General features: G+C 36.6%; 3 protein-coding genes across 7 annotated transcripts; all 3 read left to right on the top strand.

The window, feature by feature from the left end:
• The first annotated feature begins 3,113 nt into the window (after positions 1-3,113).
• LOC121245073 (carbon catabolite repressor protein 4 homolog 3) lies at positions 3,114-10,454 on the top strand. Of its 2 annotated transcripts, none has more exons than XM_041143357.1 (13): positions 3,114-3,565; positions 3,932-4,095; positions 4,428-4,493; positions 4,928-4,980; positions 5,066-5,147; positions 5,239-5,325; positions 5,978-6,070; positions 6,152-6,184; positions 6,341-6,453; positions 7,214-7,325; positions 7,498-7,583; positions 7,674-7,822; positions 8,562-9,771. In XM_041143357.1, the coding sequence occupies exons 1-12, from the start codon at positions 3,271-3,273 to the stop codon at positions 7,795-7,797; spliced, it is 1,308 nt and encodes a 435-aa protein (XP_040999291.1). In that variant the 5' UTR covers positions 3,114-3,270; the 3' UTR covers positions 7,798-7,822; positions 8,562-9,771. The 2 variants fall into 2 exon arrangements, with proteins under 2 accessions (XP_040999291.1, XP_040999290.1); XM_041143356.1 differs by lacking the exon at positions 8,562-9,771 and adding an exon at positions 9,999-10,454 and having other exon boundaries at positions 3,116-3,565; positions 7,674-7,758.
• Positions 10,455-11,945: 1,491 nt separating this feature from the next.
• Positions 11,946-20,431, top strand: LOC121245072 (gastric triacylglycerol lipase-like). Of its 4 annotated transcripts, none has more exons than XM_041143354.1 (10): positions 11,946-12,312; positions 13,674-13,847; positions 16,110-16,509; positions 16,637-16,920; positions 17,015-17,083; positions 17,159-17,215; positions 18,789-18,841; positions 18,931-19,006; positions 19,199-19,381; positions 19,559-20,431. In XM_041143354.1, the coding sequence occupies exons 1-10, from the start codon at positions 12,269-12,271 to the stop codon at positions 20,124-20,126; spliced, it is 1,908 nt and encodes a 635-aa protein (XP_040999288.1). In that variant the 5' UTR covers positions 11,946-12,268; the 3' UTR covers positions 20,127-20,431. The 4 variants fall into 4 exon arrangements, with proteins under 4 accessions (XP_040999288.1, XP_040999286.1, XP_040999285.1 ...); XM_041143352.1 differs by having other exon boundaries at positions 11,957-12,312; positions 16,110-16,271; positions 16,383-16,509; positions 19,199-20,431; XM_041143351.1 differs by having other exon boundaries at positions 11,958-12,312; positions 19,199-20,431.
• Positions 20,432-21,003: 572 nt separating this feature from the next.
• LOC121245071 lies at positions 21,004-21,583 on the top strand. Its single transcript, XM_041143350.1, has 2 exons — positions 21,004-21,242; positions 21,395-21,583. The coding sequence occupies exons 1-2, from the start codon at positions 21,132-21,134 to the stop codon at positions 21,476-21,478; spliced, it is 195 nt and encodes a 64-aa protein (XP_040999284.1). The 5' UTR covers positions 21,004-21,131; the 3' UTR covers positions 21,479-21,583.
• Positions 21,584-25,911: the final 4,328 nt, after the last annotated feature.

Raw genomic sequence — 25,911 nt, 5'->3', positions numbered from 1 at the left:
TAAATTGATAAAATGAAAATTTAGGAAGTTTTTTGCAAAACATTTACAACTTATGAACCTCTTTAGAATAAAACTGTTTTTTCTTTTATTTTCGTAGTATCTACGAAATTCTCATGTGTTCCTTGTGTATATGCACACATAGAAGTGTTACAGTTACAAAAAAATTTCATAAAAATAAATTTATAAATTAATATAATTTCATATGATGTATTAGATTTATTTTATAATAAAAAAATAGTTTTACAATATAAGTCACATTAATTTATAGGTTTACTTATATGAGATTTTTTTATGACTGAAACATTTATCATGCAAATAATACTTTCTTGAATTTGATCACTACTCATATGCTCAAGAGACCCATAACAACCTCTTCCATCCCCAATAGTGCAAGGAAGTTTTTTGTCTCTAAAAAGAAATGTGGATTAATGATCATTCATGGATTGTAGCAACAAGTTCTATTGAACTTGACTCCTAAAACATAGGTAGCTCAATTTTAACTGAAATTGACTAAAAACCGTCCTGCATTTGCTTAGTCATGTGAGGTCCAAATGAAAATAGAGACATGAAATGTAATTATTCATGGTTATTTTAAGAAAATGGTGATTTGTAAGTTAGATAAAAAAAAAAAAAAAAAAAAAAAAAGACCATTAGATCAAATAAAATAAAAAGGTTAGATATAAATGATAGTTAGATAAAAATGGTCGTTACATAAAACAAAACATATGAATATTGAATTTTAAAAGTACAACTACTGATATGGAAAATAATGAAATACTAATTCAATATGGTATGCGTTTGAACTAAGTTAACTAAAATAGTTAACATGTCGGTAAAATTAAGATTTTTTCCTTTTATAAAGAAAAATACATAATCTTTAGCCAATGCTCTATGACGAGTTATTCTATTCAGCAGCCTTACACTACACATATGTTAAGAGAAAAAACAATAAAAAGATAAAAAATAAAAGCAGATTTGCGATGTTTGACTGCTAAGTAGAATTTTTTTCTTGCATAAAAGGCTCTTCTTTAATTTCTTTAATTTTGGATATAATTGTATTATTTTGTTGCTCTTGGATTAGTGAAGATAAAACAATGCTTATACTACAATAAAACTTGTCTTATGTAGGGGCTGTGGGATCTATACACATAAAAAGTAATACCAGCTCATTAGATGGAAGGCGACTTATATGTCTAAAGGGTTTGTGTTCAAACTTTAGTATTTAGAGTAAAAAGATACATCAACATTCAAAATAGGTCTTAATATTTATTGAGATTATAATGTTCTCTCATAAATCTATTTAGTCAATCATAAATATTGTAAGATCCATTTTATATATCTATCTCTCTTATTTAAATTTTAAAAATCGGTTAGAAACTCTAACATATCTAAATTCCAAAAAATGAAGTTCTAATAATATAAAGAGAGAAATGATTTGTATAAATTTTAAATAGACAAGTTTTACGCAAGACTTTGTAAATAAAAAAAATCTCACCTTAAAAAAGTATAAAAAAATTAGGAGTGTGCAACCGGATCGGTTTTTTTTTTCAGTCTAGTTTGGAACTCAAAAATCCTGTACAACTGGGTGGTTACCCGCCCGAACTATATCAGGCAGATGAGAAAAATCCGAATCCAATTATAGATCTGGTTCTATGACCCGGTTATCCGCAACCTGGTCATTTAAAAAAAAAAAGGGGACATCACTGACCCGTTTTCCGGGCGCCAAACTCAGCCCACATTTTCTTTCATTCTGTTCTTTTATATTATAAGTTACATGACACTGCGTTGGGAGTCCTGGACAACATCGAGACGAGGTGAAAAATAATGCGCAGAGAGAGAGGGAGAGAAACATGGGTAGAGAGAGAGTTACGTGAACTAGACGGAGAGGACGAGAGTTAGGGAGGGGCTTTAGAGGAGAGAGAGAGAGAGAGAGAGAGAGAGAGTTTGACGTTGGGAGAAGAGAAACTAACGTGAGCGAGAGAGAAACTTACATCGTGCGACACGGAGGAACATTGGCAGTAGCTGGGGCGACAAGGGAGTCTTGGTTTACATGGTTGTAGCAGCGGCTCGAGGCAATGGTAGCAGTGGCTGAACGATGCAACCCTCATGGTGGTTGGACAGCTTGCGAAGGAGCCTTACGCGGTGGAGGTGCTTGCTCTGTTTTTGTGTGGTGAAATAGGGGTGATCGTACATGGGCTGGGTGGAACGCATGGATATTTGTCACCTCGTCTCGATGTTGGTTATCTTAGGGGGCACGTGAAGCTGTTGACTCCATAAACAAGTTTGCTCCTCTTTTCAGCTACCCAAGCCATCTAGACCATTATGCTTCCTCTAACTTCTAGTAGTCCTGGATTTGAGACATTTTTCCCCCTTTTTTGTTTTGTTGTATTCGGGGAAAGGAAAATTGCCTTTATCTTCGGGAAAATTGAAAGAAAGAAGCTTAGGGACTGGAATTCCGGGAATAAAAATATTAGAACTTGGAACAGTGCCGAGCAGAGAAAACTCTTTCCATGGAAGGAGGAAAAGGTGTGGCGGAGAAGAAAGGAACAAACGAGATTGTTTTGCAGATTTTGGGTACCGAAGAAACTTACGTTACAAGGAAAGAAAGTAGAGATTCCAAAGGCTCTACATTTAGCGAAAGCAGCACCTACTATTTTTCAAGGAATTCTCCGTTTGGGTCTTCGCCGAAACTGATCAAGTGTTTGGATATTAAATTGAGCTGAGTTGAGATGATAAAATATTATTAAAATATTATTTATTATTATTATTATTATTATTTTAAGATTTGAAAAAGTTAAATTATTTATTATATTTTATATTGAGATTTAAAAAAATTATAATGATGAGATGAGATGGATTTATTTTTCAAACGAAGTCTTAGGTTACGTTTAGATATTGAAATAAATTGAATTGAGATAATAAAATATTGTTAAAATATTATTTTTTAATATTATTATTATTTTAGAATTTAAAAAAGTTGAATTATTTATTATATTTTGTATTGAAATTTAAAAAAAATTATAATAATAAGTTGAGATGAATTGAGAGGAATTGATAATAAATACTCTAAAATTATTTATATGTCATTTATTTTTTTAAAGTTTTCCCACTCCGACCGAACAGCTTGCACCGTATACGTTGATTTGCTCGACTTGGCTTGATATAAACCAAGCGGTCAGAGCGTGGTGAACCTGTGCTGTGCTCTGTTTGGATAGAATCCTCATCTCCACAAACTGTGGCGCTGAACTCTGCCAAAAAGACACCTCGAGAATGGGCTTCGAAGTCTCCGCTTGGCTCCGCGCGCGCCCCCCCGTAGCGGCCATGACTGTCCTGAACTCGGCCTCGCCGAAGCGCCACCCTCTTTTCTTCTCATTCCTCAAGCCCACCATCTCTTGCTGCACCTCTGGTTCCGCAGAGTCTTCTCCATTGTCGTCGTCTTCCTTGTCTAATTCTCATTCATACAGCCGTCGATGGTGCAGTACTCCCATCAGTCGTAGACCATTGGATCAGGATGTGGATGATGTTCGTGACTGGGTCGAAGCTGATCAACCACTTGCGTCTCCAGGTATATGTAATAAAGGTCTCCCTGGAATATTCTTCTTCATGTGGCCTGCATATATGTTGATGACATATGGTTTTCATGCACTTTTGGCTTGGTTGCCGAGAAAACGGGATGAAAAGAAAATGAAGAAAAAGGACGTTTTATTCTCAAAGATTATAGTTTAGCATTTTCTCAGCACTCAAATGGCGCACTAGTATTTGAGTTTCTTGATTAATTTTTCTCCATAGAGAACTCTACTGTTTTCTCGCATGTAATTCGTATGACTTATACTGGCTCTTGTTGAAGAGTTTGAATAACACCGTATATCTCTAGCACATTGATTGAGCAATGCATAAAGTTCTTGTGGTTTGTGGGTTTTGTATGTGCCAGACAGACTTACAATTGTGTCGTATAACATATTGGGGGACAGAAATGCTTCGAAACACAGAGATCTATACTCAAATGTTCCTCCTTTTTACATGAACTGGGAGCGCCGTAAGAAGGTCATTTGCAAAGAACTCATGGGATGGAATCCTGATATAATCTGTTTGCAAGTAAGGTTCATTTGTTGTCTATTCATTTATTTAAGATAACCCCTAGGAAGCGGTAAGGGCCTTGGTTCTGGGAGCTTTGCTTCCCCAGGTTTAAGGTTTCCAACCTTGGGTGCAAATAATTTGCAGAGGCCACGTCCCATTAGTGAAAAGACAATGATGTTCTTGATTTGTGGGATGTGGGCGCATTATACGGGTCATAGATTTAACTGAGTAAAAGACATGTTGTGTTTGGACGGTCTTTGGGATTTGTTGCCATTATAAAAACAAAAATTATTTAAAACTTTCAATGAGTTTGTGGCAGAACTTACATTGGGCATTGGCGATCTTGTTAGGAAGTTGACAGGTATTATGAACTATCAGACATATTGGTGAAAGCAGGATATGCTGGGTCATATAAGGTAATTTTCAACTTTGAGCTAATTTTATCTATGAAGTTAGTATTTTCAGACACATGGAATTTTACTTGACCTTCATACAGTTCCAGTCAGTTATGATTTGAAAATTCATGCTTGATATGCTGTTTAGTGAAAATCTTCTTAAACCAAATGATTTTAAATTTTTTTCTAACAAAAAAAAATAGAAAAATTTTCGATGTTAAGAAATGTTTGATAAAATTTGACATCTGTGGGAAGCTAATGTTATGAAAGTGAGCCAATTTGTGGTATGCTTCATCTGATTAATAGGCCATCATATGGTGGTATTTCACTTGATAAATGAAGTCTGGAACCTGGCAACCCGTGCAAATGGAGCTGTATGTGTGTCAAGTAATTGTATTAAATTACAGCTTTCTTCAAATTGAACTTAAAAATTCCTAAGTTGTTTGCATTTGTAGAGACGCACTGGAGATGCTGCTGATGGCTGTGCTATGTTTTGGAAAGCTGATGAGTAAGAAATTTATGTTCAATTTTGCATTATGTTTCTGAGACTGGTTTGTTGAGATATATGAATAATTTTAATTCATTTCTATTAGGTTCCGGTTATTAGAGGGACAGAGTATTGAATTCAAGGAGTTTGGTCTTCGTGATAATGTTGCTCAGCTTTCTGTTTTTGAGGTACCCATTCATATGCATCTACTGAGTTTTTAGTGGTATTATGACAAATATTTTATTGCTTTGAAGGCTGACTTCGTGCCGATACAGGAAGATGCGAAAAGATGAATCCAGAAGACTACTGGTTGGTAACATCCATGTCCTTTATAACCCAAGCCGTGGGGATGTTAAATTAGGTCAAGTAAGTGAATTTACCTTGACGTCTTATATTATTTTTTTTTTTTTGAGTACCTTAACGTCTTATATTATTATTCATGATTGTAACATATTTACTTCTAATCCTCTAGCAATGATCTTTGTCAGATGTGAAGTATCTTATGTATCTCATAGCATTTTTGCACAATTGATTGGGCAATAACTGTGTCAAAATAATTGTGACATGTAGTACAGAATCTTTATTACCAGCAAAATTAAAATTTGTTCATAGGGGAGCAAAAACAGAAGAAGAATGATATAAAAGAGGGTAATTATCAACATTCTTGGTGATGAGTGCTTTGGTTATCTTTGCCCTCCACTCTGAACCCCAGCCGGCAGGCCCTCCTCCTCTCTTTTTTCGATGGATGCAGTTTAATGCAATTTTTCTTTCAACAAGCCCATGTACAAATAATACTTCTTGTTGTCACTGTTTCATTCACTATGGACCTTTAATGAATTTTTGGATAATTATTAATTTATTGAATAACTTTTGATGCAAGTGTTCTGTGTATAAAATATAAACGAAAAAAAACTTTGGTTTGCATTTTATTTTTATAAATTAAGAATTTCAACAGTTTTTTCAATCTATGGCATCAATTTGTGGATGTGCTTTGATATTGAATAACTTTACTTTTCAGATACGCTTTCTCTTGTTGAGGGCACAGATCCTCTCAGCAAAATGGGGTGATGCCCCTCTCGTCCTTGCTGGTGATTTCAATAGCACTCCTCAGGTGTGGTATTTTAGAGTATATTTGCCTTGAGTTTACTTTTTTGCACTGATAAAGTTTAATTCTTCCCCTTCTTGTTGACAGAGTGCTATATACAAGTTCCTTTCATCCTCCAAGGTGAATCACCTTTTTAAGTTGATAACCTCATTAACATTATATTGTTATAGAAGTCCATTCACTACATATTAATACTGACTCTGGTCATTCATGAACTAAAATACAACTTTCATGGCCAAGGTACTGAAAGAAATTATTCTGGCTTCAATTTTCCAGCTAAATATCTTATTCTATGATAGAAGAAACTTATCTGGGCAGAGAAGTTGTCATCCTGCCCAAGTTTTGGGGTTGAAGAAAGAAGTGAGCAGTCCATTCATCATAATGAACGGGTACTCTATTTCTCTTTTGTAGTTGCCACAAGTTATTTTTTGTATGATCAATAAATAAGAATGTGTATATATATATGTGTGTGTGTGTGTGTGTGTGTGTGTGTGTGTGTGTGTGTCTTGGTTAAGAACTCTGGCCACAGCAGCACACTTGTGCTTGGACCTGGCCCAGGTTCCTTATATAGATGGTTTTGTGTACCTTTACGATCAGTTCTCATGAAAAGCATCTGGTAATCCATGTTATAGAGTTCTTTTTTTTTTTTTTATTTCTTCAGTGTTCTGGCTTTTTATCTCTTGAAAAATTAAACACAAATTCTGTTTCTCAATCATATATGTATAGAGGCCTCTCTCTCCAAATTCCTGACACAGCAAAGCATTGTGAATGCTTTTGTCGGTGCGATTTTCATCTTATTTATATGGACTCAATCCAATTAGATGCCAGAATCTAGTACTATATCTTAAAACTGCAGGTGCTGTGATTTTATCAGTTAAAATCCATTCCTATAGTACTAGTCTACCAGCTTCTTTTCTATTATATTTTGGGCTATCTACTTGATTTCATCTAATCGTATCACTCTCTCTCTCTCTGCTGGATGAAAAAGGATAGGAGTTGTTGATATCACACCTAGAGGCATATGCTTTGGTTTAGGTTCAGTAGAATATCTTGACTTTGTTTTTTATTTCTTACTTTGAGTATCGCAAATCTATATTATTTTTTTAGTGCTGACCATTGAACTTCATATACTTGAAAACTTAATTTCAGATTACTTGAAAATTGTTGGACGGAGGAAGAGGTAGAAGTTGCTACTGGTGATGCTGGGTGCCATGTACTTGTGCATCCCTTGAAGCTTTCCAGCTCCTATGCTACAGTGAAGGTAATTAGACACTCAACATTTCTAGTTAAGATTTTGTTCTTCCCCTTCTTCCTTGCTTGGTTGTTTGATATCCTATCTTCTACGTTAAATTACTTATATCTATTTTCCTGTATACTTATAAAAAAAAAAAAAAAAAATATATTTTCCTGTATGTTCATCTATATAATTTTAGGGTTCTCGAAAAACGAGGGGATCTAATGGTGAACCTTTGGCTACATCCTACCACTCAAAGTTTCTTGGAACTGTTGACTATTTATGGTAAATCACTTTCTTTTCCTGAAAGTTACGATGATGATTCCAATGGTGGCCAATAATACAGTCAATATTAAATTTCTTATATGGATACAGGTACTCTGATGGCCTTGTACCCACAAAAGTTCTGGATATTATTCCATTTGATTCTCTCCACAGTACAGGCAGTCTCCCGTGCAAGGTAGGAACACTCAGAGTTCTGCCATTTGATGCAATTTGATAAAAATTTAAAAGCAATTCAATGAATACGGTTAGGGGTGTGCAAAATTCCGAAAATTCCGACTCCGTCCGACTTCCGCTCCGACTCCGACTCCGACTTTGTCGGAGTCATCGGAATTCTGAGTCGGAATTCGGAGTAGCTCCGAATATGTATTCGGAGTCGGAGTCGGAGTCGGAGCTCCAAGAAGCTCCGATTCCGACTCCGAAATTTTTTTTACTGTACACTTGCGCTCGAGCGAGGTGTCGAGCGCAAGTCGAGCACACGTTGTATTGAACATTGGCTCGAGCGACATGTCGAGCGGAAGTCGAGCGAACCTCTCTGGAAGAGTTCTGCTCGAGCGACATGTCGAGCGGAAGTCGAGCAAACCTCTTACAGAGAGGTTCGCTCGAGCGATATGTCGAGCGGAAATCGAGCGAACCTCTCTGGAAGAGTTCTGCTCGAGCGACATGTCGAGCGGAAGTCGAGCAAACCTCTTCCAGAGAGGTTCGCTCGAGCGACATGTCGAGCGGAAGTCGAGCGAACCTCTCTGAAAGAGTTCCGCTCGAGCTCCACGTCGAGCGCACGTTGAGCTCCGATCTTATGTCGGAGCTCCTATAGGAGGTCGGAGCTCCGATAGGATGTCGGAGCTCCGACCTCCGATCGGAGTCGGACTCCGACTCCAATTCGGAGTCGGAGTCGGAGCTCCAATTTGGCTCCGACTCTTGTCGGAGTCGGAGGTCGGAAACGATCACTCCGACTCCGTCGGAGTCGGAGCCCAGCCCTAAATACGGTGATATACATTTGCATTGCAGGGATTATGGAGGTTTCTTTTATGTCTAGCTTTGAGTCATGTTAGGAAATTAATCAAGAGGGTATGCGCATGTTTGGATAATGAAAATTTTGAGGATTCTTGAAAAGAATTCTGAGGTGTGTTTTTTATTGCATTTTGCGAAAGCGGATAGGAAAAATAAGTTTTTTGGATAAATTTTTTAAGATATGTTTTGTATTGTAGTTTGTGAGAGTGGGAAAGTGAATTTGAGAAGTTTTTTTTGATAAAACTCGTGTTTGTGTTTTCTTTTCAAATGTGAAAGTTGTTTGTTTTCTTTTCATGGAAACCTAGGCAAATGTTTAGATGAAAACGGTTTTTGAGCAATACAACTTTTTTGGGGTTTAAAGATAATTTGGATTGAAGTTGAAAAAATTTTTGAAAAAAAAAAAAAATTCGAAACATTTGCTATGCTCCCAAAGCTGAGAGTTCCAACACCTTTATAATGATAACTTTTTAGTCTCGGCATGGATGTTGCTTTTCGGACATCTTGTTTGTGAAGAGACAAGTCTGTGATTTATTGCTAAAATACTTCTACGAGATTACAATGATGCATGATTATATTTTTATACGTAAATATTGTCTCTGTTAGATAGCAGCTGTCTTTCCTTGTATAGCTTCTATACAGCTAGAAGCAGAGCTGTAAATGCCAACTTTTGATTTCTGTAAACACTATATAAATCAATGCAAAAGACCATACAAACTGTAGGCTATTTTATTTACAGTTTGGGGCTCCATCAACTCTACCCCTTTCTATGTCAAATTTCTATCCTCCAAACTATAGGTAGAAGTTACAGGTCTCAATGTTCTTCTCAAACCTGTTGTGGTCGATGCCAATTTTGTAAGCAAACAAGTTGTTAGTTGGTTGATGCTGCACAATATCACCCTGTTTAGCTGGGATCGAAAAGAACCTTTTTGAAAAATTTATAGTCAGTTATCCTCTACTTTTGACATCATTTTGCAAGTACTGAATATTTTTTCATCACAGATTTGGTTGGGTTTATTCACAAGTTCTTTAATCCACAGGGTCCTTTTCTTTAATTAACCTTGGCTGTATGTTTGCCCAAGTTTAGTATCATAACACCGATGTCTTTCAAAGCTGGGAAGTTTGGGAACACAACTATTCTCAAACATTTTCAGACTATTTCACTACTATTCATAAACTATTTTACTACTATTCACAGATGATCTGAGATACTCTCAACATCCAAATGGATCATAGACACTGGATTCTTATAAAAATTTTATTCACAGAAATCCTCATTTTGTTATACTGAAACACAGTTTTCCACGTCGCTTATAATCGGTTTTGGATTGTATCTATCGTTGTGATTAAATATCTAGGCTTAGATACATTTCTATCCCAGTCTGACATTAAAAATGTATCGTTGTGCAGAATATAGGTAGCGATCACCTGGCCTTGGTTTCTGAGTTTGCCTTCACATCAAAAACAGAAGAAGGCAACAAGACTACCACAGCAGCATTCTCAGGCATGGCTGCCCCAGCTTCTGAAAGAACAAAATGATTTGTTGGTGATGGACTCATGTTGTGCCATTTAAAAGTCAACTGCAATCAACCAAGAAAGAAACCTATATATGATTCGTTCTCTGCAGATCATGGACAGCTTCTATACACAACATTTTACAGCTTAAGTAGCAATTAAAAGGCAAAATAATTTAGATTGTTTACCAATGCATTACAGTATTCCATCTCTCTCTCCCCTCTCTCTTATACAGATTTTGATGCCATCAATGTGGGCATGTATACAGTTCAGTTTTTTCCCTACTATTGGACAGGCTTGTACAAATTGCTTTTCTTCCATCTTATTATAAATTTGTGTAGATTCTGATATCAAAGTGGGTTTGCGTTTAAAGTAGGATACTACAAAGGCTGTCATTGTTTTTTTTCTTGGAGAAATTCATAGGTATGGAATGGAAGCAAACCTTTATTTGTTATTGTCACTGGATGTCCAGAATAAAGTCTTAACCAATTTTGGGACTAAGAGATTTATATCAGATAAAAAATTCTGTCTTAATAGCCCCAAGAGTATGAATGTAAAGTTCTGAACCCATTACTTTTAATTTAAAGGCCGTTTGGATTGAGTAGTGATCTCAATTCATCTTATCTCGTCATTACAACTTTTTCAAATTTCTAAATAAACTATAATAAACAATTCAATTTTTTTAAATTTTAAAATAATAATAATATCAAAAAATAATATTTTAACAATATTTTATTTAACTTATCTAAAATTATCTCATCTCATCTCAATTTATTATTCAAACGACACCTTATATAACTCGCTTTAGGATCACTATGTCACTCTAAAGACTAGTTTGGTAACGCAAAACCAAATCGTCTTATCTCATTTCATCTCATATAATTATTATAATTTTTTTAAATTTTCACACAAAATATAATAAATAATTTTAATTTTTTCAAATCTCAAAATAAAAATAATATTAAAAATTTATATTATAACAATATTTTATACAACATTTTATCATCATTGAATTATAAATAATTATCTAATAAAAAATTATTTAAAAATAATAAATATATCATATCTTACATAATAAGATGTTAGCGTGGTGTAAAAAATTTTCCTTTCAAAAATCGATATCACAGTTTACAACTTTCTCAACATTGACATATGAAAAGCTCACAATCAAGATACTTACATTAATCTACTGTTAGAAAAAGCTAATAAAACGATTGTCATGTGGCATAATAATGCTATGCGTAAACCAATCAAAGACTGACACGACACGAGGTATTAGTATACCACGTGGTAATCCTTTCGCTAGTTATTTATCAGAAGGTTGATAAATGTATTTAATTGCAAGTTTTCTTATTTTCAGATACCAATATTGCAAAAGTGAAAAACCGTGACTTCGATCTTTAAATCAAGAAAATTCAATAACTGATTTCATATTTAAGGGTTTTGTTTAGATGATGAAATGAGATGAGATGAGATGAGATGATTTTAGATCAGTTGAATAAAATATTATTATCATTTTAAGATTTGAAAAATTAAATTATTTATTATATTTTATATAAAAATTTAAAAAAATTATAATAATAAAATAAAATAAATTAAAAATATTTTTATACCCAAACGGAACCTAAGGTTATTTTTGTGGAGCTTTCTTCTCTCTTCTCATATCTTGTAATTGTAAGATATTTTTTTAGGAGCCGAACACAAAAACTACAAAAATTAGCAGAAGAGAAAAAGGTTAGGTGATCAAAACGAGTGGAGACTCTGCAGCCATGCATTGCTCGGCATTGCGTGTTATCGTTATCGATTTCACTTAAGCTTTATCGTTGTTTACATCCTAACCGTCCGCCATCGCAAACGATCTGGAGAATGCTAACTGCACGTGGACATAATGTCGAGTTGGCCAAGCGACACATATACAGTGCCGCCTTAATCAGACTCCACCACGTTTACTCCCTTTTAAACAACCGAGTTTTGCGTGCTCCGTAAGGCAGCAATCGTCGCTGCAAAACATATCTTTCGGTGGGGACCCTCTCTACACGCATTCGCTTCCCTGCCATCTCTCTCTATCTCGGCGCTTCCGATCTTCGGCTCCCAGAAATTTTGTTTGTTTTTTTTTCACCTTTCTGTTGCGGGCTTTATAGGAACAATCAAACACACCGAATTAGATGTTGCAGCGGTTCGTTGACAATGTCCTCGCCGTCACCAAAGAGTCAGCGCCCTTTTTTTTCTTCTTCTTTCTGTTTCCCAGAATATTATTGTTATTTGAGTATGCATATGAGTACTTTTATTGCAATTTGAACTATGGGATTATGTAAAAAGGGGGTCTTTCTAATCAGCTTTATGTTTTGTATAAGTTTTAATCTTGATTTCATCCGTGAAACTAGAAATGGTAGTCTGGGAAATTTTAATCATCGGATTATTTATAAAATGAGTTTTTTTTTTGCAGCTTTATGTGTTGCGTATGGATTGATCTTGAATTGATTCGTGAAACTAGATATGCTAGGCGGGGACATTTATAATTATGAAGGTTTTTTTTACATATAAAACTAAGGGTTGATTTGTTGTATATATGGAAGTATGGAACGGTTTGATGATTAGACGAACTGGGTTAGTTAAATTAATCAATCTGGGTTAATTTTTAACTCCTTTTTGTTACTAGGAAGTACGAAATTCAGCACCATTCAAATCCATGAGAGACTTTCTCAGTACAACTTCGAGTCGTTACGATAGGCTTGTTTGCTTTTTGTGCCTTTCATTGCTAGCGATGAAAATTGCATTTTAAATGTGCCTTTTTTTTGTGTGGTTACACTAACAATCAGGAAGCGTCTGTGACTTGCTTGGTTCTGTGAAGTTGAACTCTGGCACCAATCTTAGGTAGTTTAATGGGTTTGAAGTCACTTAGGCTTACTGTATCGCCATATATTTCTGAGATTGAGGGAAGTGTTACACATATTGTTGTTAGCCATTTTTAGAGTGATGTATAAAAATGATTCTTTGGTCATGAAAACATATAAAAGAATAGTCTGTGATGTGCGTTTCAGACATCCACTCAGGAGTAGGCTTGGTCAAACTTTTAGGAGTTTGGAAACAAACAAATAAATGGTTTGGCCAATTTCATGTGTTTGTAGCAAGCTGGAAATGCCCGTTCATTCTTTGTTCATCCTTGTTTGATTAGATAAATTTTCTATGCCCCTTATTTAATCACCCTGTAGTCATGCGTTCTGCACATTTTGATTTCTTTTTTAAACGTAAATCAATTTGTAGCTTTTCCCATGAAGGAGGCTTCCAGCCTATGCTCTCTGCCAAAGCATCTATAATTTCCATATGCTCTCTTTGGTATTGCTGATAACAGTGGTTGTTTTTTGGTTGATTCATTTTAGCTGTTATGGATCATTTGGATACCACTATGGCTTATAATTTCCCATGCTGTGTTAGGACTTTTTTTTTATCCATCTTTAGGTGCCTACCAGTGACTTGGGATAGTTCCCTTGAGAGCGTCTTTTTTAGAGATATTTTTGGTCATGACATGAGCAATTTCCCTTGCATTTGGTTTTTATCTTTTTAGTGCAGGTCTGTGAAGACATTCACTTATGAATCTCTGAACAATATTGTGAGGCTGATAAATGGAGTGTCAGCACTTTTGTTGACTATTTTACCAGGAAAGGCTACTATCCTTGAAGGTATCCATGGCTGGGAGCTCAGACCAACCTTTCGTGGTCCTCGATTTCCTCGTTGGATGGAAAAGTAAGTATTAATTATTTTGGTGGTAACTTTTTTTTTATGAAGACATTCTGCATCCAAAACTTGTATGGGAAGTAGATTGTTCATTGTTGACCGTAAAGTAGGGGCTTACCCAAGAATACAGAATGGAGAAAATTATTTTGGAAATGTAGTTTTTAAACAGAAATTTGAGAAACTGAACTTGTTGAGAAATTTGAGAAACTGTGTGTGGGCGCGCGTGCGTGTGCATAAGAAATTTTATTGAAATAATATACTGGACATATACAGAAGCAACACCTATGCATGATGGTTTAGTGATACAAGAAAGTCATGAAAGCTCAAACCATTAAAATCTATTACAATTGACCAATGGGGCAAAGTGTTAAGAAAGAACATTTTAAGCTCATCCATTGATCGCTAATGGTCTTTGAAAATTCTTTTAATTCCTCTCCCTCCGAAGACACCACCATAGGCATATCGGGACCATCTTCTAGATTGTTGTGAACTGTTTGACCACCATGATGGCCTCTCCAATTTGATGGGAAGTCAATCACTGTTCTCGGCATCAACTAAGCTAACCCCACTTTAGCGAAAAATTCATTCTATCGGGTCATGGCAATCTCACGATTAAGTAGTAAATTATCAACATACTCCCTGTTCGTTTTATACATACAACACCAATCTGTTACGATGATACGGAGTTTCCTTAGCTTTCTAAGGTGAGAATATTCTCTAAGGAAGCTGTCCATACGAAGAAATCCACTTTAAGGGGAGCCTGGTCTTCCAAGTTTTTTCCATGGGAATGGATTCACACTCTTCTGCATAATGAGAGACTTATAGAATGAACAGAACCTCCCTTTCTTAGAAGGACTCCAGAAAATCTTATTTGCATCTCCCCCCTCACAGAGTATACTAGATTGTAGAACTTTATGAATGCATCAATTTCCCAATCGTGTAGCTCTAATGAAGGTGGCATTCCTCAACGGAGTGCAAGTAGATATTTTCACAAGATTTGCAATTGAGCCTTCTTGAATCCATGCAATTCCGTGGATCTCTGGATAGACTTCCTTGAGGGCCATATCACCAAACCACACATCAAGCCAAAATTTGATTTTGGAGCTGTCACCCACCCCAAAGCGGGTATATTTGGAGAAATTATCCCATCCTCTTCTTATATGCTTCCAAAGCCCCACCTCTTGTGGCTCGCTCAACCTCGTTTGAACACCATCCACCCTGAGGCCCACCATATTTTGTTTGTATAATGGCCCTCCACAAAGCACTTTTTATTGGTATCCCCATAACCACTTTCCCAATAGGTAAGCCATTTGTAGGCAGGTTTCTTATCAACCCTGCATCACAAGGTAGCTAATACACCCATTTTCTAGAACTTGGATTTGATGTATATATGAAAATGGAGATGTTAGGTGTTATCGTGCAGTTGGATGCTTATCTCCTTTATTAATCTTCACAAAACAAGCTCATGCATGCTAGGAGTCACTGCTTTGAGTTTAAGATTTTAAACAGGTCTTGTAATAGCTTACATTCCTTTGATAGAAGATTGAATCTAATTATGGTGTAAATATATATTTCTTGGTTTTTTCTCGACCTGCATTCGAAAAAGAATCTTTAATCACTGTACATATCAACAAAAAAAGATATAATCACTTTCTCTACCTTGCAAACAAGATTCAGTTTATTCTGATAAACAATTAAGGCTATGTTTGGCTGCTGAGACCATCTCAGACTACACTACTATTCACAAACAGTAGACTACTATTCATAAACTATTTCACTACTATTCATAGATGATCTGAGATACTCTTACCATCCAAACGTATCCTTGTCAATTATTGCACTTTCAGTATCTTCTACAATGCTCTTGTTTTATCTAATAAATCATCATATAGAAGAATTCTGTGGTGATGGTACACAGTATGAGATTTCCTATCCCCTTTGGATGCCATTTTGAAATGGGTTTTACATGTTGTGAAATGATGGTTCATGTTTTATCATAAACCTGGTTGTAAACTCTTTCTTCTTTCTTCTTTTTTTCTTTCTTTCTTTTTTTTTTTCTTTCTTTCTGGATATGAACTGATTGTAATCATGTTGATTGGGATGTATGTTTTGTCACTTGTCACTTGTGATTACAAACTTGTCTAGTCTAAACAGCTTTTATTTTTTTCACCCAAGAATAGCAGCTAAAGAACTTATGTGGTGACTTTTTTCGCCATATCCTGCATCTTTGCTTTAGTTTTTAACATTTCTGCTTTTTTCTTGATGCTACAGTGGAGTGTCTTCTTTCAACCAGCTCATTCATGAGCTTTCTGTGGATTCTGATACATCAAGTGTAGATTACTCATCTGCTGAAGAAGATAGTGACCTAAACATATATCCTGCATCACCATCTTCTCAGAGTTCACGAGCCTCTGGGGCTACTACTTTTACCAAGTATGATAGGCATTATAGAGGATGGATCAGATGCATATTCTTTTGGATTCTGTTGCCTGCCAAATTGCTCCTGGGAATCCCGGTTTATCTTTGTCATTTTCTTTATAATAGGGGATTAAAAGTCCCTGCCATCTCTGAAAACCACCAGTCTTCAAATTTACGTTCGATTAAAAAAGTGCTAACCCTCAGGGACCACATTGTTCACCGTGCCACTGACCGGAGACGTGGAGTCATAGAGGTATGTGCAAAGTCTGCTATCAGTCATCACTCTTGGAATTGTGGTTTGTTGTTTGGTTTTATCCTCTTATGGAAAGATTGAGATCTATGATTTCTTTTTGGCTTATTTTATCTTGGATGTTAACCAGGATCTTCATCTAGCAATCGAGATCTACATAGAAGCCATTTTCGATATTGTTCATAAGGCAGCTCATGTTATTATTTCCCCATTAGAGGCTTTCAGAAAACTATCAAGATGGATCTCATCTCACAATGGGGGTACTAGAGAGAATGATGGAAGTGTTTTGGAAGCCTCTTTCACTACAGCTACACTTGGGGAAAATGATCCTGCTCCTACTGAACGAAATAATACTTTTCATCAGTCTCTAAATACAGATGCTCGGACATGTCAAGATGTCATAACGGAGCTTGGGTAAGAGCCGTCTGTGCTAACTTTTTTCAAGATATGTTTCTTTCTCAAGTTACTCATATTTTCTACAAATTTCGTACTTTTCTCATTGTGTTAGGTACCCATATGAAGCTATCCATGTGGTCACTGCAGATGGATATGTTCTTCTTCTGGAAAGAATCCCTCGGTATAAACTTTTTCTTGTCAAATTGTAAGTTTATGTAATTATATTGTGCCTTACGCCTGCAGTGTGATCTTGCAGACGTGATGCAAGGAAAGCAGTTTATCTTCAGCATGGAATTATGGACTCATCTATGGGGTGAGTTAGTTTTTCTTTCTTAGATACAAAAATTTTGTCTACTCCTTGCTTATATATGACACATGTTTCCTATCACGTAGAAAGAAGAAAAAGGGGTGGGAAGTCTATGGGTCGTTCTACCCTTTGCCAAACCTGATCCAAGGGTCTATTAGGGTGACTTACAGTAGGGGTGTAGCCGCCCCCCCGGGGGCGGCAGGGGATTGTCCCACCCTGGCACCCCCCCGTGGCCCCCACGACCATCCGCCCCACCCTGCCCACCACCCACTCACAGCGGAAAAGTCCACAGAATCACAAATCCAAAACCAAAACTGGAAAAACAACCGGAAAACAAAAAAAAATCCAAAACCAACTGAAAAAAACAACAAATTAACTAATGCAACCCTGAAACTCATAGATCCATCATCCAACAATAACAAACACAGATTGAAAAAATAAACTTAAAAAAAAAAGATCGCAACTTTCTACTCTAGCCAAACCACGGCTTGGTGATGGAAGCCTCACTCAGCCTCACCCTCCGCGCCATGCAAGCACCCCAAAGCCACCCTCCTCGCCTCGGCACGCCTAGCCTTCCTAGTGGCATTGCGGATAGCCCTTCTGGCATCTCCATCACTTGGCTGTGAGTCTGAGCAAAGAACCACGACCACACAGTGGACCGTGGGCCGTGGGTGTTTGAGACACCTTGTCTCACAGTCACAAGATTCAGCCTTCGAGAAGAAAAAGTGGAGAAGAAGAGGAGGAGGAGGATAAGAAGAGGAGAGGGGAGAATGGCGGAGGAGAAGAAGAAGAGAAGAGTAGACTGAAGAGAACGGCGGAGGGAGAGAGAGAGAAGAGAGGAAGGAGTTTGGAGAGCAAACTAGGGTTTTCTCTTTATATAGTACTCCGCCAAACACCTAAGAAATAGTTGTTTTGGTAATATATATATATATATATATATGTGTGTGTGTGTGTGTGTGTGTGTGTGTGGGCGGACGGGGCCTAATGCTGGCAAGCCTGGGCCGCCGTCCCTGCGTGGCTGCTCAGGTGCAGGCGGGAGCCACACCTTGGCATCTGACGGCCGGGGGCACCCAGCTGGTGGGGCGGGGGACAGATGGCAGGGCCCCCTCCGCCCACCCCTAACTTACAGAGCTATATTTAGTTGGTTAATGGCTTGGGCATTACAGTGCACTGTCATTAATGTTTGTTGAAGGTTGTACACTGGCACTCTGCATGATGTATCGTCCGTTCTTTCTTTCTTTTAACTTCCTACACTGTATCATTTTTACTTAGAACATTGAAAATCCTAAAACATAAGATTTCTATTTGTTGTACATAGTCTTCTGGATCCACTTTCCTTTAAATAAATGTCAAACCTTTATAAGGAGGTTGACTTTGTGCTTAGCAGTATTTATGAAAAATTTTATAATATATATGGAGTTGGTATGTTTATGATAATGCAAGTTAAGTTGTACAAGTTTGATCTATTAGGTGACAGACAACTTCCTTTTGTTTTCTTCTATTTCCAAAATTATTAAATTATTAGTAATCAATTGTATTGCTTATCTATGCTTTCTAATAAGTTTATTTTGTTTTCCAGCTGGGTGTCCAATGGGGTTGTTGGTTCTCCTGCTTTTGCAGCCTTTGATCAAGGTTTGTTATATTTGCTTTAGAAGTATGCATGATTTTCAGAATTTCTCAATATATTGAACTACAGATATGTTATTGCTTGCTTGCTTCAGGATATGATGTTTTCCTTGGGAATCTTCGAGGCCTGGTTTCTAGGGAACATGTTGACAAGAACATTTCCTCACGACAGTGAGTTTGCATGAGTTCATTGGTTTTTTTTTCCTTTCTGTTTTGAATGGAGTTATACCTTTGATTCATTTGCATCCAAGAAAGCTTGTGGACGGGAACAATAGGACAATGCTATTTCTTCCATAAACTCTTCTGTGATGTCGTGTCATTATAATACATCAATGCTGTACCTAAATGTGAGCATCGATGCAGGTACTGGCGATATTCCATCAATGAGCATGGGACTGAGGATATTCCTGCAATGATAGAGAAAATTCACCAAGTGAAAACTTCAGAATTGAAGCTTGGTCAACCTGAGCTTGAGCTGGAAACTGATGATCAGCTTTACAAACTTTGTGCAGTTTGCCATAGCTTGGGAGGAGCTGCTATGTTGATGTATGTTATAACACGCCGGGTGGAAGAAAAGCCTCACAGATTATCTAGATTGGTTTTATTATCTCCTGCTGGCTTCCATGATGATTCTAATTTCGTTTTCACCATCGTGGAACATCTTTTCCTTGTGTTGGCCCCCATTTTGTCACCATTTGTGACTAGCTTTTATATACCAACCAGATTCTTCCGTATGCTACTCAACAAGTTGGCTAGGGATTTCCATAACTATCCTGCAGTTGGAGGGCTAGTTCAAACCCTAATGAGTTACGTTGTCGGTGGAGACAGCTCAAATTGGGTTGGTGTGTTAGGTTTACCGCACTACAATATGAATGACATGCCAGGAGTTTCATTTCATGTGGCTCTCCACCTTGCACAGATGAAGCACTCTGGGAAGTTCCAGATGTTTGATTATGGGAGTGCATCTGCCAACATGGAGGTGTATGGATCTTCCGAGCCATTGGACTTGGGTGAATACTATTGGCTCATTGATATTCCAGTTAATCTGGTTGCCGGGCGGAAGGACAAGGTAATCCGGCCGTCAATGGTGAGAAAGCACTACAAGTTAATGAAGGAATCGGGTGTGAATGTATCATACAACGAGTTTGAGTATGCCCACTTGGACTTCACATTCTCCCACCATGAAGAACTCCTGGCATATGTCATGTCGCGCTTACGGCTCGTGGATCATACTCAAAAACTGTCATCATCTAGTCCAAGGGCTGAGAGGTTGAAGAAAAAAGGACAGTAAACAGTTAGTGCATGGATTACACTACACTATATCCCACGATTTCATCCTTATTTATTCAGGTTTCTGCATGTTGTTTATCTGTAAGAGGCGCTTTACAGTTGTAGATGATTGAGTAGATTCATATCGATCACCTTAGTAATATCAGTCTGTATGTGTTTTAGCATCTTTCCCACTAGTTTTATCAAGGGAAATGATCTGCTTGTGGTAGGTCTGTCCTCAAAAGGTTGTATTACTTTGTAATAGGATGACTGAATTAATGGCATGTGCCATATGTGATTATCTCATACTGCAGAATGGTTTGTGTAATGTTTTGCATATGTACAATTTTATACTCGAAGAATGTTATGTATCAGTTACTATTCATTCATATACTCCACACCTATAAGGTTTTTTTTTTTTTTTTTTTTTTTTTTTTCATAGAGTGAGGGTGTTTTTTCATAGGGTGTGGGGTGGTGAATAGTAACTGATGAGAAGAATTTTTTTTTACACTTTTTTTTGGTAGATAAATATTTTACAATTTTTGTGCAAGTCTTTAATAAAATTTAATTATTTTTTAAGTTTAATTGAAACTTTGTATGACTTTGATGGCTTTGAATCTAAAAAAATAATATATTTTTTAAGAAATTTGTAAATTTATATAAAAAAATTATAAAATAGTTGTGTATATATTATTTTTCTTTCAAATTCTATTTATCACATTATTTTTTACCTTAAAATGGTGTATATATCATATTATTAAATATGAAATTCTAATCATTGTTCTAAAATTTGATGAAATGTTAAATTTGAATAATATTCATTTGTTAAATACTTGAATATAAAAAAATATATTTATAGAAATTAAAAAAAAAAACAAAAAACAAATGTGTGGGGGCGGTTCAAAGTTCGAACAAACGGTGGGCAGGCTTCTGAGTCTCAGACTCTGACGCCGCTTAGAGCATCCAAGCCGTATCTTTCCCAAAGAAAATCGAGGAAAGAAAGCTAGAGAAAGTGCGAGAAAAAAATATGGTGGCGGCTGCTTCTCGGAAATGGGGCTACGTTCGGATCATCACCGGCACTATTCTTGGTGGTGTTCTCGGCTTCTACGTCATGCACCGCGTCGAAATTAGCTACAAGGTCAGCTTGCTTTCCATCCCCCGCTCCCAACTTTACTAGTCTCTGAACCGTCCGTTTGGTTGCAGATAAAAAATAGAAAAGAAAATTTGAATTCTTAATTTACCATTTTTATGAAAGACGTTTGTAATTATTTTCATTAATTGTTAACGCAGGAGAAAATGAATGAGAGACTGAAAAAGTATGAAGCCGAATTGAAGAAGAGAGAGAAGATGAATGAGCTCGAGGAGTCCCTGTAAATTTGGAGGCTTAACGAGATTTTTGTTGTTAATTTTGTTTTCCTGGTAGTGTAAGGTTACAGAGAATTTTCGGGAAAAGCGAAATAAATGAAATTTTGACTTATATGTTTATGTTGTTAACTTGTTTGCTCACCAAAACTAGTGAACTAGCTTAGTATTATATTGGGTTCCATTTTAAGTGGAGGTTTTCCTTTTGGGGCTTTTCTTGTAGAGGACCAAAAGGAGCAGCTTTGTGTGTGTTGTTTTGTCTCTTGAATTTTTATTTTTTTTGTAAGTAGGGGCACAAGAGGGCTTGCTATATCAAAATATGTTGCTGCATTGATGCAATTCCAACAGAGCGTAAACCAAAAGGTGAACAATTCTCTTTTGCTTAGTTTCTTCTGGATTAAGGGCTGAATTCAAACGTAGTGGTTTTAGATGGTTCAATTTAGCTTTTTGGATACTTCAGTGTGTTTCTAGAATGTGCTTTACTGTTATTGTATCAGAAAATAATCAAATAGAAGCGGGGTTAGTTCCACACAGTCTCACTTGTCCAAAAACGAAGGAAAACAGGAAAAAGAAGGTTGTATTGTAAACATAAAGCTTTCTGTCAGCCTGCTGCCTAACCAGCCTATTCGTTATATGTAGTGTGTTTCTAGAATGACAAGAAAATTAAGCTGGTGGTTGATCACTGGGTTTAAATTTGTGTACCTGTAGTTGAATTTATGTACGCATTTGCTTTTTATATACCTTCATGGTTATTAGCCCTTTCATTAGAATGGCAGTACCAAGGAGTATGCCCTTAGAATACTGGTGGTGCTTTTTCCGGGTGTGCTAGGGCACCGATTTCTTCTTTGAATAGAAATGTTCGTTGGTCTTTGCATACATCGCATATACTTGGCTTGTGCCTAATTTGCACCTTTTTGGTATTTTTCCTATCAGGGTTTCCATTTGTCCAAAGCGATCTAGATTCCATTTACATACTAGTCCTCTAATTAGAAGTGAATACCTCAAAACCTTCATTTGTATAAGTTTTTCATGAGAAAGCAATGCTTTAGAAGAAGTGTATGAAGAGGGGGAGATTATCAGGAGATATTATATCCTAGTGATAGTTTGCATGCTTTTGGTAGAAAAGTTTTTAGGATCTTTGGTTTGATGGAGATTTTTGCTGTATTCTTTCTTAATATGCTTCTCTTTGAGATTTTCTCCCTGGGGAGTTTGATACAATTGTTGAAACATTAAATTCTTGTAGATTAGAAGATTATCTCTTGAGAACGGAAGTTGAGTTGTGTATGTAATTCAAGCGGATGTGAATTCTTCTGGTTTAGTAGCTTATCTCTTGAGAAGAGGAAGTTGAGCTGTGCTGTGTATTTTCTTGGCAATTCAAGTGCATGAGCAATAGAGGGTCCCTCAGAAGTGAAAAAAGATGAATTTATTTTAGGAATTTCAATTATTTGAGAGGGTTGGACTGTTCCCTTTTCATGATCAACTTGTCCTATTGTCCGGAATCGTCAAGATGGAATCCCATCATAGCAAGGAGAGTTCATCCTTATCTGCTTGAAGTTGCACACCTTTTAGGATGAACTGTCTTTTGTGATCATCATTTTTATACAATACTGGTGAATTAACACTTTATTTCTTATCAATCTTCTTGCCAACATTGTGCAGAAATTAAAAAAAAAATAATTCGTACAAATTGAATTTATTTGCTAGTTGTGCCAACAGCTTTGAATTTATTTACTTCTGGATACAGTGTTTGTGTGGTGTTTCTTTCTCTTTGTCCCTTGCCTGTCGTGGGCATGTTTTACGACCGAACTTGTGCCTATTTGCAGCATGGCTGTCTTAATTGACAATATTTATGATGAAGTAAGAATTTTCATGCAGGGAAAGAGCCACTATGGATTACTTAGCATGCTATTTGTTTAACTTGACCACTTCATTGATTCACTAATGAAACTAGTTGAACTATCGAGCCACTGTTGCCTTTACATACATTTTGGTTGTATTCATGTAAATTTATGTGCTTTACTTCTGAAATGATCCTTCTTCTGAATGGTAACAGTAGTTATGTTAATACCAGTCATGCTTGTCTCCAGTTTCATCCATATTATCCCTCTTTTCAGTTTTTTGTTGGTCAGTTTTTACTCGAGCAAAGTTCATGACTCATGAGGTTTGATTGAGTTCAATGAAAATTTTGAAGATCTAAATGGTGACATTTAATTTTTTTTTAAATTTTCTATTTATTATTATGGGTTAAGACATGCTAACTTGGTCAAATAAAGAATGTTTCATTTAATAAATTTAATTGTTCATATGCATTACAGAGGTTTACAACTAGTGTATTTATAATTACCGAAGAATCTATTACCGTATTCCTCAACCTATCCTTTACATTCCATTATCTTTTTTCGATATATTTTTGCAGTAGTTTGCTGCCAAAATTGTTGAATGCTTTAGCCCTTCGGCAATTGTGTATCCCTTGTTCTTGGAGATGAGGTTTCATTAAATGGTTTTATAGAACAGGCATTAGAAGCTTTCGTTCTTAGAACCGAGAAGTTTGGTTATGCTTGTCTGTCATTTTTCCATGTAATGTGAAGCTTCAAGGAGAATTTCTCCTGACCTCTGACATAATGTTTATGCTGCTAAGGTGCAATCTACTGGTCAAAGAGTAGGCTTGGGATGAGTACTAGACGTAGACATCTTGGGCTCAATTTTGTTTTAGGGATTCTTCTAGATTAGTTGATACACAGTTATGAGGGGTGGGATCTTGCACCCAGGATTTACTTCCTAGAAGCAAATTCAAAGGATTCTGCCTTCTTGTGATCTTTCATCGCAAATTAACTTTGTCTATATAGGTTACTCCTGCAGGCTATTTACAGAGGACACACATGTTGAATGCCCTTTATGTTAGAAAGATGCTTGTTATTCTTGAGGGCGGTGTTGTTGCTACTATTGTTCTTGGTTTTATAATTAGCATCCCTTTCATTTCATCTGAGTTAACTTTTAATGTATTTGTTTGCAGCTATTATCTTCGTTCAATATTGTCTTCTGCTACTGCAGTGATTAAGGTGAATATAATTTTTTCCCCAACATGTTGTATGTATCACCTATTTCTCTGGCCTAACTACATTTTACACCATCCAACTTCTGTTAGTTTTTATTTGTCAATCTTCTTATTACAGTAATGTAAGCTGTTACTTTGGAGATTGCTGCATATGTTAACCTTCTATTACTACAGGAGACAAATTATCAACATCTGAGCCAATCAAACATAGGCACGAGCTTCACATGTTTCAGACCAACCCTACTTGCAATTCCTGCCTATAAAGCACAATGGACATGTGCATGACTTGTCGGTGTTTCAGATTGGAAATGGCAACTAGCTTGGCCGGAAACATGTGAGGGCCATGTCTGTTTTAGTGGGAGCATGTGGTCTCGTGCATTTGAACATAATCATGGTGACACAGACCACATAAAGTTTAACATTGCAACAATCTTCAAAGTTTTGGGATGACATTGTGAAATTCAATGGTCGGGGACCAAATGGAAACTTAGAATAAAGTTATACGGTATGAAGCTTAATTGTACAAATTTGTTAGGAGTGGGAAGATCTTCACTTGAGCAGTACAAACATTTTACTTCCTTGATGCCCACCAATCTGCTTTTGGTTGAATCTGTTTAATATTTATTATCAAGTAAAACTTGTTCTGATATTTGTATGAGGTGATTAGAAGTAATATAGTTGCAGTACCGATAAAAAAAAAAGAAGTAATATAGTTGCAGTATTTGAGGTGGTTTTTTATATTACTGAAGTGTCAATATCATTGTTATAATAATTCTTTTATTTAATATGATGTAATTTCTGACTTGGCATTCTTTTGAAAAAGGTATTGCTGGGTGAAATTCCTCGATGCAATTTGGATACAATTTTACCTTCCAAAGCTGGTGTGCAATCCGTTCTGGAAGTGCTTAAAATTCAGATGAACTTTCTGGCCTGCTCTGGGTTCAAGTATTCAAGTTTGCTGTCACATTGGAAAAACAGAAGTGAGGATCTCTGTGTCCCTTTCCCTTAATGCATTCCAAGTGTCATGGTCCAAACTTGATGGGAGGCAAAACTTCCTCTCCTTCCCCCCCTCTCTCTCTGCGCCTTGTGGAGCCTGAGTAGTTGTTGGAGGGCAGAGAAACAGAACAAAAGGAGATGAGGGGCTGTGGAACCATTATGGTGGAAATGGGGACAGAAACGTTTATTGTATCATCTACTAAAGGGGCATCTTCATGTAAAATCAAAGGGGTGCTGATTGATTTTGTAGATCAAATATACATGGCACCCTTTTCCTTGTATGCCAGCCAGTTTCAGGATGATATCTTTACTGCATGCCCATATTGTTTTAAGGGTATTGTACGTATACTTGTGGCATTAATCTCGGTACAGATTTCCCTCTTTACTCTCTTCC

The sequence above is a fragment of the Juglans microcarpa x Juglans regia genome, chromosome 8S (assembly GCF_004785595.1).
Source record: "Juglans microcarpa x Juglans regia isolate MS1-56 chromosome 8S, Jm3101_v1.0, whole genome shotgun sequence".
In the NCBI taxonomy this organism is placed as follows: Eukaryota; Viridiplantae; Streptophyta; class Magnoliopsida; order Fagales; family Juglandaceae; genus Juglans; species Juglans microcarpa x Juglans regia.
This window is presented reverse-complemented; position numbering and strand designations above follow the sequence as displayed.

Bases quoted from the DNA above. Each gene is read 5' to 3' on its own strand.
- LOC121245073 (XM_041143356.1), top strand. From the start codon at position 3,271: ATGGGCTTCGAAGTCTCCGCTTGGCTCCGCGCGCGCCCCCCCGTAGCG. The intron at 4,494-4,927 runs GTAATTTTCAAC...TTGCATTTGTAG, and splicing joins GATATGCTGGGTCATATAAG to AGACGCACTGGAGATGCTGC. The intron at 5,326-5,977 runs GTAAGTGAATTT...TTTACTTTTCAG, and splicing joins GGGATGTTAAATTAGGTCAA to ATACGCTTTCTCTTGTTGAG.
- LOC121245071 (XM_041143350.1), top strand. From the start codon at position 21,132: ATGGTGGCGGCTGCTTCTCGGAAATGGGGCTACGTTCGGATCATCACC. The intron at 21,243-21,394 runs GTCAGCTTGCTT...TTGTTAACGCAG, and splicing joins GCGTCGAAATTAGCTACAAG to GAGAAAATGAATGAGAGACT.
- LOC121245072 (XM_041143351.1), top strand. From the start codon at position 12,269: ATGTTGCAGCGGTTCGTTGACAATGTCCTCGCCGTCACCAAAGA. The intron at 16,510-16,636 runs GTATGTGCAAAG...GATGTTAACCAG, and splicing joins GGAGACGTGGAGTCATAGAG to GATCTTCATCTAGCAATCGA. The intron at 19,007-19,198 runs GTGAGTTTGCAT...GCATCGATGCAG, and splicing joins AAGAACATTTCCTCACGACA to GTACTGGCGATATTCCATCA.